Source organism: Mirounga leonina, unplaced genomic scaffold (assembly GCF_011800145.1).
Source record: "Mirounga leonina isolate KUSES-001 unplaced genomic scaffold, KU_Mleo_1.0 Mir_53, whole genome shotgun sequence".
NCBI classification, from domain to species: Eukaryota; Metazoa; Chordata; class Mammalia; order Carnivora; family Phocidae; genus Mirounga; species Mirounga leonina.
In genome coordinates, this window is record NW_023270807.1 from 65681054 (window position 1) to 65703476 (window position 22423).

Here is a 22423-nt window from a genome sequence, read left to right on the forward strand (position 1 = left end):
GATCTTCTAGCAGGCTTAACCTGAGACAATGCTATTGGCTAGAACAAGTCTCAGCAACACTCAGATCCAAGGTGGGTGAGAAAAGAACCCATGTCTTGATGGGAGGAGCTAGAAATTGCACTGTAAAAGGATGAAGACTGCTGTCACTTTTACAGTCCAACTACAAAAACTTCACATTAAACAATCTAATACTAATGCTGCTTTTCCCTCCATCCCTTAATCTGGACTGTGTAAACATTAACAACTCACTTTATCATTGCAAAATATAATTTCAAGAATGCTGTTAAACTGAAGTCAAGTTGTGTTGAAATTAGACAGCACATTGAGATTTTAATTTAAGAGCATAAGGAGTTGAAAAATACTGATTTTTGTGACCTTAGGAAAAAATGATATAAAAGCTACCTTACATACCAGACAACATGAATCTGTATAATTAAGAGGAAATTATACAGCTTAAGTGGTTTTAACATTTTTTGCTTACTATCTATTAAAAGCCTACTTTATATATATTTGATAAATTATCAGAAATAGTTTGATTCAAAGAGCAACACCCATGAACCTTTAAAATGAACCATTTATTAAATCAGACTGTTAATTCTTAACAGTTAATGTAAGTTACATGTATGTTTATGTCAGAGTATTTCACATGGAAATTTTTTAAACTCTTATAGGCAAGCAAAATCGTACCACACAATATATAAGTGGGAAGGGGGTACTGCTAAACATTCAAATAAGGCAAGTATTTAAAAACGGTAAAACAATAATTAAAAAAAATTCAAGCATTCCTTTAAGAGAATTCAGTACTACTAGCTAAGGGTACTTTCTGAGTGTATTCATATAATCAAGGCAGTGTTTTAAAACATCAGGAAATGGAATAAGGCTCATTAATAGATACAGCTGCCCTCAAGATTTCAATCTCAGTTGCTTTCTTTAAATTAAAATTCACAAAGTGCACAATTAAGATATATCAAAAAACTGAATCTGCTACTCTAACAACAGCTGTCCATGCTTAATACTTAGTGGTTTTTTGACCAAATTATCTTTTCAGGGAAAAATAAAAAAGATAAGCCACTGTAAAACATTTAGTTTGAAATGTATGCTATTATTTTTCTTAGAAATCAAAAATTATGGAGGATAAGGTTATTTATCATAAGGAAAAGAAAGCAAAACACTGGAATGACCAAACATTTTCAAAGAACAAGCACCACAAAGGACATTTGCATTCAGTTTTGTAATATTTATCAATGTATTTTTCTTACTCCAACCAATCTACTTCATCAAATTCTGAATCATCTTCTGAATCACTATATTCCACAGCAATACGGCGAGACAGGATGGTGGCAACATCATTTTCAATGCGTTCATGTTTAGCTTCCTGTTCACGCTGCTCTTCTACTTTGCGTAGCTGAATACCTGATACAGAAAAACCAAAGCATTCATTGTAAGGCAAAATACTAAATACTACATATTATTAATCTTTCTGGAATAAAATCAAATACATGTGAGAAATACTAATAGGAAAATGAAAAGCAAGATCTATTAAAAAGAATTTGAAGGGATCATATTTAGAATCATACTAATTTGGTCAATTAATTCTTTCATTATCTGTAAAACTAGCTGGTCAAACTTACCAGCTATCCCAGTGAATATCTAAAGTTTATTTAGCCATGATGGTCTACTGTGCCTCCCTACTCAGCAGCCCCCCTAAAAAGTTAACCAGTGGTCAAATGAACGTTGTTGAGTATATTTCCTGTGGCTTTATTCTCCCAAGGAATCGAGGGAAAGGCACTATTATTCATTCTACACTGTTGGTGCCTGGCTTAGAGTAGGTGCCTAGGAAATGCTGGCTGAATAAATGAATGAATATGAGAGGTCTTTCCCTTGTTACTGAGAGAGGAACGTTAATCCTATAAAGGCATCTGGTAGAGCAAGTGTCACTGATACACCAAATGGACAGCCTTAACACTGAAGAAAATACCATTTTTAAAGGAGTTAACATACATATTAAACATAATATAAAGGGTTTTAACTAAATTTTCTATAAGTCTGATACTTTTAATTTCTCATTTATTTAATAAACATTTTAAGAATCCCTACCAAAGTATGAAAATAAAATAATTAAATGTGATATATTTTCTGGAAAGTGATATAAAATACACGTTGAACATAGCTTTTCTTTCTAAAAACCATTTGTGAGAGGCACCTGGGTGGCTCAGATGGTTGAGTGTGTCTGCCTTCAGCTCAGGTCATGATCCCAGGGTCCTGGGATCAAGCCCCACATTGGGCTCCTGGCTTGGCGGGAAGCCTGCTTCTCCCTCTCCCTCTGCTTCTCCCCCTGCTCATGCTCTCTCTTTCTCTGTAGCTCTGTGTCTCAAATGAATAAAAAAAATCTTTTAAAAATAAAGAAAATAAAAAATAAAAACCAATTGTGGAAAAATACGATCTAAAATTTTGTAAGTGAAGAAAATGTTACTGTGTCAAATATTTAGAAAGTTTCTAATGCTACCATAGCAATGCTCTGAACGGCCATGAGGCAATTACCTTTTCGTATTGCTTCCAGAAGTACACTCCTGGCGTCACTGATTACAGGTAGAGTTGATGGATGACGCTTTGGCTCAGAAGCAGGTATAGCTTGCGATGGAGGAGATGGAGGCATTAATGGAACATGGGGACCTGGGGCAGTAGATGGAGCTGGATGGAGCCCAGAGGGAGGATGGGTAAGAGCTGCAGCTGTGACAGGGGATGGTGGCCGAATGCCAGGTGGAGGCAGAGGAGGCGGTGGTGGGGGTGGGGGCAGCCCCTGGACTTCACCCTGTGGGAGCGGATGAACTGGTACAGTCTCACACACTGGGGCAGCCCTAGCGACTGGAGGAGAGGGCTGTACTAGAGGGGGTGCGATTGGAGGAGGAGCTGGGTGCAGAACTCCAGGGGCAATCTGAAGAGGAGCTGGAGGTGGAGGTACTGCTGGAGCCTGCAAAGCAGTGGCTGGAGGTGGAGGCGGGGGAGGTACTGGTGGGGGAGGAGTCGAAGTCATTGAGGCTCGCAAGGAAGAAGCTGACAAGGCAGATGGAAGAGGTGGTGGAGGAGGTGGGGGGGTGGGGCTCACAAACACAGGTGTTCTGCCTGTAGCTGGTGACTGAGGGCGATTTTCCATTAAACCTGTAGCAGAACTGAAATGATAAAGAAATCCCAGCAAGTTATTAAAAGAGAAAGAACCAACCACAGGAAAGATACAACTGTCAGTCATTATAGCAGGGTAGATGCATTAACATGTTCCTAAAGAAATTAAAAATTCTTCAGTATTTAGGGTGAAGGGAAGATACCAACAAGAAAATGAAGAGGTGGTGCTTTCGTTTGTAATATTCTAAATGGTCTCATCCTTCCATGCACCTGTCATATACACTCAAGCATTTTATGCTTACTTTGATAAATAAAATGTTCAATTTTATGCTGTGGTAGGAGTCTTTATAATAACATTTATCATATTACAATATTTGTAGCAATACCTGTGGCCATTACAACGCTGCATTGATACTGAAGCTATTAAGACTCATCATATGTCATTTCAGTTAAATCAATAACAACTAATTACAAGCCATAAAAGGAAATTTTTTTTTTTTTTCACAAAAGGAAATTTATGGCTCTCTTCCTTCCTGAGGATGGAACATCAAATGACTCAGTGATAGAAGGCTGATTTTTTTAACTGAAAATTATAAAGCTGGTCTTTATTTACCTATTAAAAATCTTATAATCTTGATAACAATGGACAAAATTCAACTTCAAAATTGCTTTACTGAAAGATTATTGCCTTTTTTCTCTCAAATTCTCAGAGTATTCCCCATAATACCAAATTAACACTTAGAATCACACCTATGGTTCCCACTTCTTAGTCCCTTACCACAGTCCAGAAATTCCTAATTTTTATTAATATACTACACATCATGTGCTTGATAAGAAAGCTATAATAAAATGAAACACACTTTAATCTTTAAAGTAAATTCCCATTCACTAAATTTTCCCCGAGAACAGGTCAGCTTTTATCAGAGGTGGTGAATGACGTCCACAGGCCAAACCTGAACTGCTCTCTGTTTTTGTAAATAAGGTTTCGTTGAAACACAAACAGGCATTTATTTACGTGTAGTCTATGGCTGTTTTCACGCAACAATGGCAGAGCTGAGTAGCTGTGACAGAGAACGTATGCCCACAAAGCCTAAAATATTTACTAACTGGTCCTTCCAAGAGAAAGGTTACCAACTCCTAGGAACAAATATTATGTGCCTGTCCCAACATACCTGATACAGGTCGGTATGGGTTTGGCATCCCCTGCTCCATGCATTGGTGGAGGTGGAGGAGGTTCGTGTGGTCTGACTAAGACCCTTTCCTCAGCTCTAGTCAGAAGCTCACTCATCTGACTAAATGGCAAGGCAGAAAGTGAGTAAGATCCATCCATATGGTCCACATATGTCTGAGGTCTAAAAAAAAATATAGTATCAGTGTATTTTTCTTGAATTACTGGTGGAGTAAAGTGTTCTACAGGAGATATTTAACATGTATCCTTTGAATGCCAATATTTTAACCACTACTAAGAAACTTCGGAAATTTATTACTGCTTTTAAAACAAAGAATGCTGCTCACAATGCAACCTACTAATAATACTAATTCAATTCACAAGGATAAAAAGTATTACATATAGAATCTTATAAACAAGAAAAGAGAGTAATTAACTTTTGGCAAACTGTGTTCAAAGCTGTCTCTATTTCATTTTTTCCCTTTAAAACATGATGCCAATGACAAAAAGCTAGAATATGAAAACTGGAATTTTCTACCATTAGGATAGCTCGTTGCTCTCTTAAACCTGACTGACTTCCAAATGTCTTTATCGGTGAGAAAGGCCTCCACGATACTAGCACCACGGGGATAGCTAATTATATTGTTTTGTCTTTTTGGTGTTTTTTTAAGGTGGTAGGTACTCAGAAAATAACTGAGTAACAAAGCAACATGTGACTTAAGGTTTATAAATATTTACTGATTGTAGTGCATGCTGGGGACGAATGTACACAAAGTAAGTTAGAAAATACAGCTGACTTTGAATACAGGTTTGAACTGAGCACCTCCACTTATATGAGGTTTTTTGTTTTACAGTACTGCACTATAAATGTATTTTCTTTATGATTTTCTTAACATTTTTTCTGTGGCTTACTTTATTATAAAAGTACAATATATAATACACGTAACATACAAAATATGTGTTAAATGACTATTTATGCTCTCAGTAAGGCTTCCAGTCAACAGTTGTCTATTAGTAGTTAAGTTTTTGGGAAGTCAAAAGTTACATGTGGACTTTTGACCGCACAAGGGATTGGTCCCCCTAACTCTCTCGTTGTTCAAGGATTAACTGTATTGTACTTGTGTTACCAGGTAAGGTAATGTCATAATTACTTAACAGTAGTAGAAAAAAATGTTTATCTATAGATTACTTTTTATTTATATTATTTTTTTAAAGATTTTATTTATTTGACAGAGAGAGAGACAGTGGGAGAGGGAGAAGCAGGCTCTCCACCGAGCAGGGAGCCTGATGCGGGGCTCGATCCCAGGACCCTGGGATCATGACCTGAGCCGAAGGCAGATGCTTAATGACTGAGCCACCCAGGCACCCCTATAGATAACTTTTTAAAATAAATCTCAATCTTTTTGGTCTTTTTCTTCCAGTAATGCATATAAATAGTATCTTACACATATATTACTCCTAAACTTGGCCAAGATATTAGCCTAATAATTTACATGTATTATTCCAAAGAAAACTTTAAGCTCTTTTCCATTCAAAAATCAGTAGCTATAATATATATAATAATAACTATACTCATTCAACTATACACAAATGCCTTTACAGAGAGATGCTAGTATAATGTTTAGTTAGGATAGCATGTTACTTAGATGGGGCCATGGCTACTGAGAAAGGAAAAAAGACCTATTCTATAGTTCTGCAAAAGGGGATGAGTAATTTTGTTTAAAAGTCCTGATGTAACTGAGGTGGGAGATGTGGCATAGAAAGGGAGCCAGGAGAAAGAAAAAGGAACAAAATACTACCCTTTCTCAGCTCCTATTTTATATGTAGTGAATCAGTAATATTTCAAAAACATTCCAGACCCCATTCCTCTATTATGAAATTCTGGCAGACTCTGCCTGAGAGAGCATGGAGACTTCATATGAAAGCTAAAACAACCCTGAAGATCATCTATTCCAACCACCTTTTTCTATAGATGACAAAACTAAAATCCAGGTATGAAAATAACCGGCCCAAGATCAGACTTTAGTAGGCTCACAGTGGTCAGGGTTTCAAAATAATTTTTATAGATAAAGCAGGGTCTGCTGGTTCAACAATTCAGGACCTAAGAATCAGAGGCATAGATATTAGAAACAGAGCCAGTATTTTATCATTAATTTTGTTAACAAACAAACAAAAAAAAAGAAACCTTGTTTCAAAATGAGAGGCTGGGCCATTAGCAACTTCAATATGCTTATGTAGGAGATCAGCATCATCTTCCGCCAGCTCCGGGCCTTGGGCCAGCTTCTGCCACTCTCTCCGCCTGTCATGAGGCGCTCTCGGCACTTTTTCTGGTTCATGAGGACGATCTAGATTTTTCTGCTATAACAGATGTATTAAAACAAAGCCAAATGCTGAAGGGCTAAGTTTTTAAAAAGATGTTATAACAATCAAAATAAAATTCTAACATTAACTGAAAAAGACAATGCCATCATAATACAGTTAAAGTAACACAGAGACAGTTCATTGGTACATTCAGAATTAAATCTTAGCTAGCTTGCTTCCAATCCCAGCTTCTTGTCATGTTTCTTTAACCTCTAATTTGAATTGATGCACCAGATAAAAATAGTATGCCTAAATAATAAAATTTGAGGTCAGAAAGTCCTTTCGGATGAAAAAAAGATTCACCAATTCTGCTCCCACATCTATTAGTTTTTGCTATAATGAGTGAAATTTCTACCATTAATGGCACTAACTCTAACCAAAACCTGAAAATTTATTAAGGCTATATAATCTGGAAAGTGACCAATTAGCTAGCCAATACAATTATCCAATTAACCCATAACAACTGTGTCCCTCATCAGAAACAGGGTATTCAAAAAATAAAACACAAAATAATTAAAATTGTGGGAGAAAGCATAGAGAGGTCTAGAGTTGGTGTAACAAAGTCAAATGCCCAAAGGGGCCAAGCAGATCACATACATGAATGTGAAATGTTCATGTGAACATTGTGAAATGAATGAAGAAAGTCAGGTGTAAGATGGGGATTGTAATGAAAAAAAAAAACAAACAAAAAACAGGCATGCCCATTCAAGGCTTTCCAGTTCAAGAATTTTAAAACCACTGTGTTTGTCAAACAAAACACTGACTGCAGGCATAATTTGAGCTTCCAGTCACCAGTTTGTAAACTCTGGCTAGAACGCTGGGATACTATCTAGTACAGAAAATAAAATGAAGGCATTATGAGGGAAAGGGAGGAGAGGAGAGGAGAGATAGTTACAGGAGAAACAGAGGGATTTTGCCTCCTTCATAATTCTGCCTAAATCCCAATTTTGCTTCCTCTTTCTTTATTTCCAGTTATCATCAACATGGAATAAAGGAGATCCAAGTGAATTTTATTACAAAGTAGGAAATGGTAACACAGCAGACAGACAACAGGAATTTAGTGAGAATATAATCATCTTTCCAAAACATTTAGGATATGATCTGTGGTAAGAAAATATAAGTTAATCTACTTTGCCAATATCTGCACAGTATTTCTTCATCCCTTCTTACCAGAATGCCCTTCTCCTCTTCCCTGGTCTGCTTAATTCCTATTTGTTCTGCAATATTTATTATAAGCTTTGTTGAAAGTGTTTACCAACCCTGTCTTCTGGCTAAAGCAGGTGCAGTTTTGTGCTACCTAAACTCTCCATACATATCTCTGTTATGGCGCTTATCATACCATATTATAATAATCTGATTGCTCACCTGTTCCCCCATTAGACTGTGATCTTCCTGTGTGGTTATAAAGACTTCAGTATAAAACTGTCAAGATACAAGCTTAATAAAGTTCCCTGTATGCAACAAAACACAAATACACCAAAACTAACTTCAATTTTTTGAATCTCTTGTAATACCTTCTGTTTCCTCTTTTCCTTCCTCTTATCCTCTGTATCTTGCAACATTTTTTCTTTCCATAGATCAAAGAAATACGAAGGATTGGTATAAAACTTCAAACCTTCTTTACCATCATCTCTGAAATGTAAAATATCAAAACATATATCAGTAAGACTTAGGCAATCAGAGTAATTTTACTAAAATGTTTTTTTCTCTTACATTAATGAAATACAGCATGTGTAAAAATACTGACAAAATAAATTAGAATGCTGCATCAATAAAATATTTCTCACGAATCAAAAAACTAAGGACAATGGAAAAAAAGGTGTTTTTCAGAGTTGGTGTTACTAATCTGAAGAACAGCTGGACAATTTTCATCCCTAACTTGTGCTGAATACCAACTTTTCTGAAAGTCCTTTGGGAAATTCCAATAGTTACAAAAGGTTCTGCCAAAGATAAAAGCCTGAAAAGACAATAATATCATTTAGAATAGAGAAATTACACAGGGTTTCTGCCAATACTCTAATTTACTTATTATCTCACCAAACCCCAAAAATATCCTTTAAAACTCATCCTAGTAATAACAGTTATTTTCATCCAATTGACTTGCATACTGACAAAACAGTTTCAGATAAATATCTGAATACCATTTTGTTCAGGATATGTGTTGTGTATCTTAAATTACCCATTTAACAAATCATGTGAAAGTACCCCCAAAGAAAGCCTAAGGAATTCCAGATTTTATTTTAAATGGTAAAAAACATTTTAAAAACAGATGCTATATATGCATTTTGTAAAAACTTGAATCCATATAGATCAAGAGTAGGCATGAGCAAGCAAAAATGATATTTATTTTGTTAGCATGGTGGAATTTTGAGCTCTTCATTTTTTATTTTTCATCTGACCAACTATTACATTAAAAAGACAGTAACTCTCTGCCACTGGCTTTGACTAATAATACTTCTTAAAACAACTCCCTTGAATAAGTCTTGTCTTCTGTATGCCAGAATCTTAGGAACACACCTAGTGAATAAAGCAAAAGTTTTCTAAATGTGGTGGATGAGGAGGGTTCTCTGTGTTGGTGAAAAGCCCAGTGATGTAAAAAATGTTTGGGGATTTAGCATTTAAAGGTAGACTGCTACTGATTTGGACTGAAATTCTGCAATAAATAGCCAGCCTGCCTATCTAGTAGCCCACTGACCTATAAGGAGTGAGTATATTGAGAGGTGGAGGTTGTTCACAAACATCATATGTCTCCTGTAATGGAATAGGCAAAGTCTTGCGGTCGAAAAGCTGCTGATCTTGAATTGTAGAACTTCGGAAAGCTTTCCTCATTGTTATATCTTGCAAAGACACTAAAACAAAAATCAAAAATGTATTTTATTTATTTTACTAAGTGGATTGAACATAAATACAAATTCACACACTGTATTTGTTTAAGAGTCAGCACAGCTCAGGAAGTTGTGACTGTAGAGGCTTGTTAATCAGGAACCACATTTTAAATGTTCTATCATTATATCCCCAAATCATTCCAACCAGGTAAGTCTGAAGGCACCTTTGATTTCTAAGGCTCAGAAGGCTCTAATGATACCTGAAGCATTATCTACATTTCCCATCAAACATCTTTTTCCTACTTGCCATCCCCAGCCCCCACTAGCCCACATTTTTCTTCTTCCTTTTTTTAAATAATCTTTTTTTCCCATTTCCCTTTGTTACTTTTATTTAGCTTATATCAACAACACTGAAGGAATTACTTAGTCTTCAGTGGCATTCTGGTCTAAACATATTGTTGACCTCTATGCTATCTAGACTATAAATATTATATATATGCTTTAAACTTAAAACAAACTTTGCCATAAAGAAAATATTTTCAAGTACCAGGGAATCTATATCATCATCTATTTCACTTATGTTTTATCTTATACTACAAGGATCTCTACTTAGCTATAAGCTCCTGAAGACTGACACTGTCTTGCACATTAGTATCTCCAGTAACCAGCAGAGCTCCATCACATACATGATAATCTAAAATAACTTCATTTACTCATTTTCTTTTGGACTATACAGCATGTTAAAATAAGAAATGTAACCAATTAGTACGTTCTTAACTCTTAGATTGACTTTTTGATATTAAAAAAGTAGGTGATTTCTAACATATTTAATATGGCTTTAAGTATGTAGATAAATGCTTTATACCAGAGCAAGGCCAGTACTACACAATTCTAAAATTATTCTTCTCCCTAAAATAGTATCTCTATCATCCTCACAAGTAAAATTCACTCAGCAAGAACGTTTGGATCTAGGAATAGTTGGAGCAATGTGGCTCTGCAATGGCCACACCAGGACTGTCTTCCTAGTATTCCACTGCTGCATGATTTCTAACACACTCGAAAACACCAAAGGAAAATTCAGAGAAGGAAAAAAGATTTTTCTCATTATCGCTAAAGAATGATATAAGAGATATTTAATGAGTATGGACTATATGTGCTAAATATTCTCACTAATTTTTATTTTACTTAATCTTTGCAACAATTCAATCAGAAGAGAAATTATTATTCCACTTCAAACATAAGAAAACCAAGACTAGGAAACATTACATAACTGGCCCAAGGCAAAATGGTTAATAAGCACTGGAGCCAGAACAGAAAACCCAGATCTGTCTGCTTCTGAGACTGATCCTTTAGCCCTAACACCACACACCGTTCTCTGGCTCCTGTCAGATGTGGCCTCTGTTTTCTGTAATCAAAATGGATCGATTTTTGCCACTCCCCAACCCCACTTATTTACCAGAAGTATATAACCAGGATGGAACCTAGTGTTTAATCTCTCAAAACTTTCTTAGTCAAGGATGTAAAGAATGTATAAAGTAATAAGCACTTTTTTAAAAAAAGATTTATTTGAGAGAGAGAGAGTGGGGAAGGGGCAGAGGAAGAGGGAGAGAGAAACTCGAAGACTCCGCACTGAGGGTGGAGCCCAACATGGGGCTTGATCTCATGACCCTGAGACTATGACCTGAGCCGAAACCAAGAGTCCTACGCTTGACCAACTGAGCCATGCAGGTGCCCCATTAATTAGCAATTTTCCATCTTTAGCCGGTCTCATTTACAATTTGTCTTAACAGGCTACCATGACAAAAGCCCGTCCAGTTGCCAACAACATCTGATATTTAAATAGTATTAGGTAACACAGAAAGTCAACAAAATATTTGTAAACATAATTAAATATAATTATATAGGTCTTTGTTTAAAAACTCGTTTTTTACACATTTTCTAAATTATAGTCATAGTTCTCACCATTACTTAAATTATTTAATAGTAATTTAGAAAACAAAAATACTGATATTACACTCCATAATTTAGTATTGTCTTCATGTTATTTCATGTGAACTGAATTTAAAAATCTAGGTCAAATAATTTTGAAAATTTCTTCTTTCCAACAACCCCAAAATGATATACTAAGTAATTCATCTTTTAGATTCTGAATCCTTCTCCAATGCTCCCCATAATTTTAAAGGAAACTATGAAAAATTGTGACAGTTACTGGCACATTAAAATTTTTTTAAACACTTAAACATATCGTTTAAGTTACTTAACTTTTATGTGTATTTTTGTTTTTAATTTTAATTGGAGTACTAAGATATTTGTTAAAATTTAACAGTATTTTGAAACTGTTAATTTTTATTTCTGTTACATATAGAAATTACCTCTATTTCTATATTATTAGATGGCATATATTTATAACTTAAATGTTTAACTTTAAAAAATTTGGAGGTAAATTATATATTTGAAAATATGGTCATAAAGTATTTTTGCACTAGTAGCAATTATTTCGAGAATTTCATGAAGTATAATTAATATACATGTACATGCTTCAAAAGATATCACTAAGAAAAATCACCCACAGAATGGGATGTAAATCATATATCTGATAAGAGACTTGGATCAAGAATATATACAGAAATCTTATAACTCAAGAAAAAGAAAAACATTCCAGCTTAAAAATGGGAAAAGGACCTCCAAAGAAGGTACACATCTGATAAGTCACTTAAACCTGATTTTAAATCCTAGCTTTACCACTTGGTGCTGGATCACTTGTCTCTAAATGGTTACAAGCCATGAGAAAAAGCTCAACATCATTAGTCTTCAGGGAAATGCAAATACATTCTACAACATGAACCAATAATGAAAACATTAGGCTAAATGAAAGAAGTCAATCACTAAAGGCCACATATTGTATGATTCCATTCATAAGAAATGTCCAGAATAGGTAAAACCATAGGGACTGAAAGTAGATTAGTGATTGCTAGAGGCTGAGAGAAAGGAAAAATAGGGAGCGACTGCTAATGGGTATATGGTTTCTTTTCTGAGTGATGAAAATGTGATTATGCTGATAGTTGCGTAACTCTGTGAATATACTAAGAACCACTGAACTGTACACTTTAACTTTAGACAGGTTAATTGTAGGGTGTATGAAATATATCTCAATAATGCTGCTTAAGAAGAAAAACTACTGTTTTGATTTTTCACATCCAGATCTGGGTTTATCACTTTGGAATCAGTAGAAACTTAACATGTTGTCTACTTTTTAAGCTTTAAATTAGGTTATATCAAAAGAAGTTGGTTCAGTCATGAAGATATTTATCATTACATTCTATTTTTTGCTTTTCCCAGTGATATCTTCTATTATTTTCATTCAAGTTTAGGTCTATTATAAAACTTGCACTTATACTAAAAAAGTTATTCAACAAAAAAATATTTTGAAGAAAGGGTTATAAGAGACATACATTAAGTAATTCTCTAGGGAAAATAAGTGGAAATTGTGTTCTGAATAGTTCCATTTCTTTTTGTGTAAGAAAAAAAAAACACCCAAAAAACCAAAAAGAGGAATTTGAGACACAACAGCATTCAATGTATTCTATCAAAGTATAAAATGTTGTTTTAGCACTAAAGTTTCTACCATTATTTCAGATTGCAATATATTGTTTTCTACATGATATCCCTGGTTTAATACTCAGTATAGAACACTTTTGTCCTATATACAGGCAATTTGGGTATTTTGGGAAATGGTCATTTAAAGTGGGAGTAACATTCAAATAATTCGTTCAGAATTTAGCAATTTAACAATATGCACACACAAAAGAATATTAAAAGGAATTATATTCTTACAGAATAAAACCTAAAGATTTCAAGTAATTTTCAAACAATTTTTATTTCTAGGACAAAAGTATACAAATAAATTATAAAGGAGAAAATAAAAAAGAATGGAGAAAAAGTCTGGCTAAAGTTTTTTTTTTTTTTATGTCAGGGGTGCCTGAATGTCTCAGTCAGTTAAGTGTCCAAATCTTGATTTCAGCTCAGGTCATGATCTCAGGGTCATGAGACAGAGTTCCATATCCTGTGGAGTGTGCTTGAGATTCTCTCTCCCTCTTCCCCCCCATGCTCGCTTTCTCTCTCTCTAAAATAAGTAAATAAAATCTTCAAAAAAATTTTATGTCAAAAAATTAAAAGCTACTTAATATACAAAAAGAAGAAGCAAAAAAGAAAAAGACAATAGAAAAGCCAGAAGCCATACTAATGATATTTTTAGATAATTCACTGATTTATTACAACATGTACATCAAAGGCCATGGGTAAAAAAGACTTGTAATAAACTGTGTTTAGTATACTTTTCTTAAATATATTGCTCATCTCCCCAAACCTAAGATATATGTGAAAGAAAATATAATATGAATAAACTTACATTCTTCTTCTTTAGGGTCAAGCTGTGTGACACTAACAGATAAACGGTCCACACGTTCTTGCAATGAGTTAACTCTGAAGGAAAAACTATGTGCTTCATTGAACAATTCTCCAAATATATCTTCAGCATATTTGCCTACGCAAAAATGAAACATATACCATAAAATTTAATGTGATGAGAGATAAATATCACACAATTTAACATTTTAAAAGTGCTGTCCTAATGAGTTTGGCATTTATTTGGAACTAGTTTATACTTTAAATCCTACAGTAACCAAAGTGAGACAGAGTGGGAAAACAACATAAACCCTGGGAAATCTGGTTTTAAATAGTAGCTCTACCACTTCCTGCTAGGTGTCTTGTGCCTAAAATGCAAATACTCTACCTGCTTTTATCCATACCTGCCCAGTTGTTAAAGTTAGAGAACATTATGATGTAAAATAAAAGTACATACAAATAATACCTCTTTTAAATCAGCATTCATAAATACACTCTACACTAGAACTGATTTTCAGGCCAAATGGCAAGATCTAAGAGTCTTCATAAGACCAACAGAAGACCAAAACATAGATTCTGAAAATTTATGATATTTTATATTTTCTTGTTCTATTTTCCTAAAAAAACCATCATAAATCTAAAGTCACTGTATTTTCTCTAGTCATATAAATTTCTATTACTGAAAAGAATAAGCAAAAATAATCCTATTCTAAAGGAGAAAAAAGGAGGAAAAAAAAATAGAAATTTCTATCTAGTAAGTAAGCCAGGGAGACGTTTAGGTAACCTACAATGAAAACATTATTCAAGTGTATTTAGAACATATAAAGTAATGCATACTTACAATATAAAGGTGAGTCAATTATTATGTGCACCTTTGAATAAAAAAAAAATTGATGGTCTTCCTAAATTAAGACATTTTAGACCCAAACATACTGTGTAGGTTAAATCTAGCTTAACAGATCTATTGAGACAGTTCCTGAGACAGAGATAATATTTATTAAATGAATTCATTAATCTCACTAGTTTATATTTGAATAATATTGCATTTTTTCAAGGTACTTCAATAAATTATCAGTTAAATCAACAAGTATTTAATGAGGGCTCACCCTGTGCCAGGCAGGTAGATGACCTTCTGAAGGCACCAAAAAGTAAAACATAAAATTCCTGTCCTAGAAGATTCTATAATCTTTAAGAAAAAAAATCAGAACTTTAAAGTCTCTATAATAAATTAAGAACTTTAATGTCTACAAAAATATAATAAAAAAGAATCATTTTGTATATATTCATTTACTCACATATATCTTTAAACCAAATTGACTGAAAAGGTCTCATGTGCTAGACATTGTACCAGACCCTGGGTATATAAAAATGATGGAAGAAGGTCTCTGCCATTGATGAGTTTTGAACAGAGGGAGAAACAGACATCTAAACAAATACGAAAAGCAATTTAATAAATAAGTCCAAATCTTTATTCCATTCACTTTGAGGCCTTGGTATCAATTTCCTCACCTGTAAAATAGGGATAAAAATATCTGCTTCAAAAAGAATTTATAAGAAAAGGAGACAGTGAGCAAAGAACCTGGCAGAGTTCCACATACAGGGTAGGAGGTCAGCAATAGACATCCCTTACTATAATTTAAGGTAAAAGCCACAGAACATAGAGAAAAAAAGCACCTAAATTTTGGGTGTAGGATGGTGTCCGAGACACTTTCAGAACAGTTTCTCTGGCAGATAAGGAAAGCACCCCAAGTCCCAAGTGTAAGAAAAGGCAGTATAAAGTTATTCATTTATTCAACTGATGTTAGGGATACAAATGCTAGGAATACAGAGATAGAAGAGACAATTTCTTCCTTAAAAGAGCTTAGTTTAACATAGGGATCCTTAATTTATAAGCTGTAAACCAATGGAAAATTATTCACAGGTTTTTAAATGTTTTTTTCCGGAGGGACCAGTTTCTCAAAAGGTTTTTTAAAACGAGTCTATGTTCCCCCCACTACAGGTTTAAGTACTAAAGTACTTCAGTGGATAGAATAAACATCCCATCTGTTCTCTTTTCATATCCCTTCTTAATTTCCAAATTTACCTCCTCTTTCTCTTTGAGGTAAAAGGAATAAAGTTTGTAATGCAAAATTGATTGGGCATGTATCTGAATTTGAATTAACCTTAGAAATATTATACTTCTTACCCTTCAAGAACCTACTTGTTCTCCTTACTATCTTATCATCTATGATGTTTAAATCTAAATCAAAATCCTCTCAACTAACATTCTATGTTTTCTAAAATCAGGGTCTGCCATATTATCCAATATCATCTGTCCCTTTAATCCCCCTTACGTATTTATTTTTGCCTCTATTCATTTGCCTATTCTTGCAAGCTAAAAATGCCTCCCGTCCTCTTCCCTCTCCATTTTCCAAATTCTTTTGTTTCTGAAAGGCCCAATTCAATTCACATTTCATTCAGCAAGACTCCTATAATGACTTCACCTTATTTTTATCTCTTTTCTCAGTTCCTGTAATCTAAAACTCATGATTTTAATTATATACATGATCACACTGTTCAGAATAGTTTCAGTATTAATCATATTCGACTCTTCAATTCAAAAGGGGTTTACTCTTTTCAGACAAGAACCACGTAGCTTTATCACATAGCAAAGTGTTCAGTGTTATGTTTATTGTCTATGTTTCCAATTAGTCTTATCAGGCCAATCTATTTATCCTCCCTCCTACCTTGCTATCATCTATCTGTCAAATTTAGGCTCTACCAGCTCATCTTGGTAGCATGAACTGACTGTATTCAACAGAAGGATGGCCTTGGGAAGAGAGAATGGCAAAAGATCCCTCAGGTAATTAGAGACTCAATGGTCATTAAATAAGACAACAATAAAATGGGAAAGAATTTTGGTATAAAAGAAGAAATTTATAGAAAGTGAATTCTATGTTTTCAGTTATTATCCATTATAAAAGAGAATTGTGCCCTACTAGGAAAAATATTTTTGTAAGGAAGAAGACAGGAGGCTGTCCCCTAAGACAGGAGGATGTCCCCTGCAATTGACCTTTATTTCGGTGTTCTCTTAACACTTTTGGTGTTAACGATAGTACCAAAGTCAACATCTCAATTACCTAGAACCATTTTGCATAGCCAAGTTTACTAAGTAATTCACAGATTATTTAATGCATTAATTATTTTAACTACTTTGGATGAAAACTGATGTAAAATCTATTTTAAGCTTCTCCGTCTTAAGTAGAAATACAAAATTAAACATAATTTAATCTTTTCTTAAGGACTCAGTAATGAGTTGATTATGAAATCAAAATGTTCTATGTGAGAAAGCAGCCTTGAAATGTGTAAGAATATCTGCTTTTACATGAAATGGCCTCTATCCCGTTTTTATATTGCTTCTCCCCTTATGTCTCTTCTTCCTTTGCTGTAAACTACTTCTTTTGACTGGCTTAGGTAACACCTGCTTCTATTTTTATCTCCCCTATACCTTCCTCTTGTAGTGTTATGAAGCATAAATGTTTGGAAATCAGATCATCAAACCTGTATGAAATATCAAAGTAAAAGTAAATGACTCTGAGAGAGGAATCAACTGGCTATTTTATGTACATAGTTTTTAGTGCATGGGCTTGTTTATTCTGGCTAGCTAGGGGCATTTTAAATTTAATTCTGGATTTCTGACTATATCAGTGGGAAAACTGCCAGAGAGTTTAATTCCAGGGCAGTAAACTATTGTTACACCTTGCTACAATATTTATGGGTTTTCCTTTGTTTTTGAATCTCTACAAACTGCTTAGAAAATGTCTACAATAGTCTCGGATTCCAAATCTGAAGCACCAGTTATATTTTTACAAGGTATTTCTATTTTGAGAGTTTGTCTACAACATGACCATGTGCTTGCTGATAGATGTTACTTACAGGGATTATACCAGACTTGAACATTCCTTAAGTTTCCATCTTTAGGTTATATTAAAAAATGGGTTAGTACAGCAAATTAACACTCTTAATTGTTATATTAGCTCTAAATTCTACATTGGGAATATACCTAAAACAACATGCCTGTATTAGATCCAAAATTCACTTTAAGAAATATTTTAACTTGGGGCGCCTGGGTGGCTCAGTCGTTAAGCGTCTGTCTGCCTTCGGCTCGGGTCATGTTCCCAGGGTCCTGGGATTGAGCCCCGCATCGGGCTCCCTGCTTGGTGGGAAGCCTGCTTCTCCCTCTCCCAATCCCCTTGCTTGTGTTCCCTCTCTCACTTTGTCTCTCTGTCAGATCAATAAAATCTTAAAAAAAAAAAATATTTTAACTATATTGTCATTTCTATGCTCTTAATATGTATTTCAATATTAACTGATGTACTCATGTACATGTAGTAATACAAATTTTACTTTATTTTTATTTTTTTAGAAGATTTTATTTATTTATTTATTTGACAGAGATAGAGACAGCAAGAGAGGGAACACAAGCAGGGGGAGTGGGAGAGGGAGAAGCAGGCCTCCTGCCGAGCAGGGAGCCCGATGCGGGGCTCCATCCTATGACCGGAGCCGAGGGCAGACGCTTAATGACTGAGCCACCCAGGTGCCCCGTAATACAAATTTTATACAAAGTCATGTTAGATTAATTAGTGCTAGGTCACAAAAAAGGTCAGCAAATGTCTTTAAAAATATTGTTAATTATATACTAATTTGCTATCTAGGACTCTTCTTTTGACTTGTCTCAAAAGTATATTCTACATTGACTTTCCCAAGAAAAAAACAGGTAATTAATATGTTAATGATTCACTGCCAATAACCAACCTGAAAAAATAACCACCGAAAGGGCCAAAGAATATACTTAAATTCAAATAAACATCCTTTTATTTTTAAAACTATTTCATAGGCAATGTAGAAATTTAGTGCTCTCACCAAGAGCATTCAAAGGTAAATTTTATGTTGCTCTAGCTACATGTGTGTATGTCCAAATGCTCCCACTTGAAACAGATTAACAACCTCTCTTTATCTTGTGCTAAGTACTCAATTATAAAAAGAAAGAAAAAAAGTTAAAAGGAGAAGAAAAGGGTCAATCTTGCCTGTAAGGACAATCTATGTGGCTAGGTATTGCTAAGATACATCTAGGACCACTTAGAGAATACATCTAAGGCCAAGAACATCTTGTTTTTTTCTTTAAAATTAAATATAAATGTCTTGTTAAAAAGCTAAGCCATCAATTCAAAAGACAGATTGGATTTATTTTTTAAATTTTCTTGATTTTAAATTTAAAGATTTATTTATTTATTTATTTATTTGAGAGAGAGAGAATGAGAGACAGAGAGCACGAGAGGGAGGAGGGTCAGAGGGAGAAGCAGACTCCCTGCCGAGCAGGGAGCCCGATGCGGGACTCGATCCCGGGACTCCAGGATCATGACCTGAGCCGAAGGCAGTCGCTTAACCAACTGAGCCACCCAGGCGCCCCTTGATTTTAAATTTAGAATAATTTACCTAATTCCTTAACTTAGAAGTTCTGTTCTGCAGTCTTATCATGGGAACACATTGCCTATCTCCTCCCCTACCTGTCCCTTTACTATCTGGCCAACCTGCTTGCCTTTTGTCTGTGAGAGGCCAGGTTCATTTGCTATTTTCACAGCATGTTACCTGTCACACTGCTAATGTCCTTTAGACAACTCACTTGACTAACCTAATCCTCTGAGTAGTGGCTACCTCACACCTTTTAATTTTAAATATTTAATAATAAAAAATATTTCCTTAGGCTAATAGAATATATGTAAAGAGAGAGATACCAGTGAATAATTGAAGCCTCTAAAAAAAGTAACAGTGATAATTAGCAAGCAAAAGTACAACCCTGGCACTACCTTTCACAGATCAAATCATATTTTAAAAACAGTTTCAGTAATTCTTGTCCATCACGTGATCCTGCTCCTCAAACTGTCCTTATTTCTCTTTCCCAGAGGAAACACGCAGAGAAGAAATGATACTAAAACTCATTAATTTTATTTAAAATGGCTACATTTTTCAAGATAACTTTGTATTCTTCTCATCAAACATCCCCCCAAATTAATCGTAAGAACATCTTAATACTCATACTCGAAAGCATAACATTCTGGTTTGCAAGAAATATTTTTCATTGATATAAAAATACTTACTTAGGCTACTTAGTTGTCTAATTATATTTGCCAAAGAAATATTGGTGACACATTCTAGTTCATTCTTAATGCCTCTGGGCAGCGCTGTGTGGCACAAGTGCCTAGGATCAATGTTTCTTTTCACCAACGGCATCTTGTGATCAACCCGTGTCAGTTCACCTGCAGGAAATCAAACAGTACATTGACATTACTCAGTTGTACCCAACACAGAGTAATACCTCATCTTTCACATTTAATAATAAAATATTATTGCTAGTGCGAAGACAATGAAGTGGAGCTGCTGGCTAAATGAATCGAAATTTATTAACCACCTTTCATCTTCAATTATTAGAATGTCAACATTATGTAAAAATTGAAAAAAATTTTCAATGTCATTTGCTTTATAATGAACTCATAAATCACTATCACTATTATTCTCCTAAAACCACAGTTTTTACTTACTACAACTAGACTTTTGTTTTGTTTTCAGAAATGGTGTGAAAGGTCTTCTCTAAGGAAGCACTTAAGAGAATTAAAGAAGCTGGAAGAATAGGATCAAATTTACACTTCCATATAAAATGTATCAGGCACTCAATGGCTTAGAGATCAAATAGTCCAAGTAATCCTACATCTTCAATCTCATCAACACCGACCATATGTTTAATTGATTAAATAGTTCCACTTTCTTCCATTATAGGCAGCCCTTATTTCCCCGGTCTCACATCTGCACAAATTTCAGCTACCACAGGTTTAGTTCAAAAATACCAGTTTCCAACAACATGGTTCCAATTTAACTTACCACACTACATTAACTACAACTGCAGTAATATAAATTTCCTTGTTAGCACTTCAGTCTACAAAGCACTATGTTAATAAGAGATGTATATTATGATCAGTGACTGATCACTTCCTTCCAAAGTTGGAAGGTGACTGGTCATTCAATTCACAACTGTCTAAAGACAGCAAAGCATGTAGCTGGCTTACCTTCTTGCCCCCAAACCCACCTGAAATTTTACAAAATGGGTAACTAAAAGAGAGAACTGGCCAACAAAGATAAAAGTACAGTAAATAAATGAAAAATGATAAAGCTGGAAGTGAAACTGAGTTCAAATGTAAATGGAGTACTAGAAGAAACAGCCAATTGTGGGAATGTTGCCATTATCACTGTTTGAGAGACTCTAGATCTGCAATCAGAATTTAGTGAAGGTAAACTTATTGACATAAATAAGGAAAGTGGTTGAGACAAAAAAGAAAATGTCCCTGAGGAAGTGAGGCAAGCAAAAAACTTCACATTAAAGAAACTCTTGGAGATATTTCCTGACATTAAAAATGCAAAAATAAAATGTCGGAAGCTGATCCAAATGGACAATTTGCCAAGGCACAGAAAAGATGCTCACTCTGGCTAGATCTACTATTCTAATTTATACAAGGAGATGGAGAAGCACTGTTCAAGCTACACTTGATAAGTTTTTTACAAAGAAATAAAACACTTTAATTCTAATTGTTTTTAATGTTTTACAGTACATTGTATTAAATTAATATAGTTTTACTATTTTTTTCATTTCCCTATATACATTTTAACCAACATAAGAGAGTTTTTAACATCTTGACAGAACTTTTTAAAGATCATATAACAATTATAATTTTTCCCATTGATTAAGATTGTTATGTGTGGTTTTATTTTGTATGGTCATTTTTTTGGTCCCACACTACCATGCAAAGTGAGGACTGCCTGTACTCACCCAGTGATAATGGTTATGAAGAAAGTTGTTTCAAAATATTACCCTAATCGCAAAAAAAGATGGACAGCTTTTGTTGTGATTAGAATAGTGCCTTTAGGTAAAATTCAAAAGCGTTTTGTAGAGAAAAACTCTCCTCTTCATCCTTCTACTTCAGTTTCAATATTAGATTCTTTTTAGTATTTTTCTGTCTTATTCCTTGGTGATTTTAATGGTCACTTATCTAACTCAACTACCAAAATCTTGGTGGCAAAGTAAAATAAAGCCTAACAACTTTATCTCCTAAATCCTGAGAAAACGGCCTAATTTCTGTTTTGGAGGGTTTACAACACTACCTTTAATGCAGGATCCTTTGTCTTATTGGGAAAGGGTGAAAAAAATCCTAAATGCTAAAAGGTATAATTTAATTAGCAAGCAAAACTAAAATCAAATTCATTTCAGTATTTTTTTAAATACTGCAAATGATAAACAATAAAAAAAATACTGCACAGAATGAATCAATAACATATATGTTAACATCTTTTGATCCACCATTGACTAACTTGCCTATCTAAGGGTGAAAACCTTTTAATTAATAAAAAAGCTAAATAGTGCTAAGACATAAAACAACTAATTCTAAAAATTGTTAATCTATTTTCTAAGGTTGTAACTAAATATAACAAGCAAAAATTTCCCAAGTATTATATAACC

At 34.3% G+C, this 22423-nt stretch overlaps 1 protein-coding gene across 1 annotated transcript; it reads right to left on the reverse strand.

The window, feature by feature from the left end:
- Window positions 1–560: 560 nt before the first annotated feature.
- Window positions 561–20198, reverse strand: WASF1 (WASP family member 1). The gene is made up of 8 exons (XM_034991801.1): window positions 20016–20198; window positions 13883–14017; window positions 9345–9498; window positions 8164–8281; window positions 6474–6646; window positions 4293–4472; window positions 2542–3170; window positions 561–1413 (listed from the first exon to the last, which is right to left on the reverse strand). The coding sequence occupies exons 1-8, from the start codon at window positions 20146–20148 to the stop codon at window positions 1256–1258; spliced, it is 1680 nt and encodes a 559-aa protein (XP_034847692.1). The 5' UTR covers window positions 20149–20198; the 3' UTR covers window positions 561–1255.
- Between the last annotated feature and the right edge of the window lie 2225 nt (window positions 20199–22423).

What these genes read in the sequence shown, in the direction of transcription:
- WASF1 (XM_034991801.1), bottom strand. Translation starts at nt 20,148, where the DNA reads ATGCCGTTGGTGAAAAGAAACATTGATCCTAGGCACTTGTGCCACACA. An exon ending in CCCATACCGACCTGTATCAG is followed by an intron (nt 3,171 to 4,292) that starts GTATGTTGGGAC and finishes TTATCATTTCAG; the next exon opens with TTCTGCTACAGGTTTAATGG. An exon ending in TCTGGAAGCAATACGAAAAG is followed by an intron (nt 1,414 to 2,541) that starts GTAATTGCCTCA and finishes TTTCTGTATCAG; the next exon opens with GTATTCAGCTACGCAAAGTA.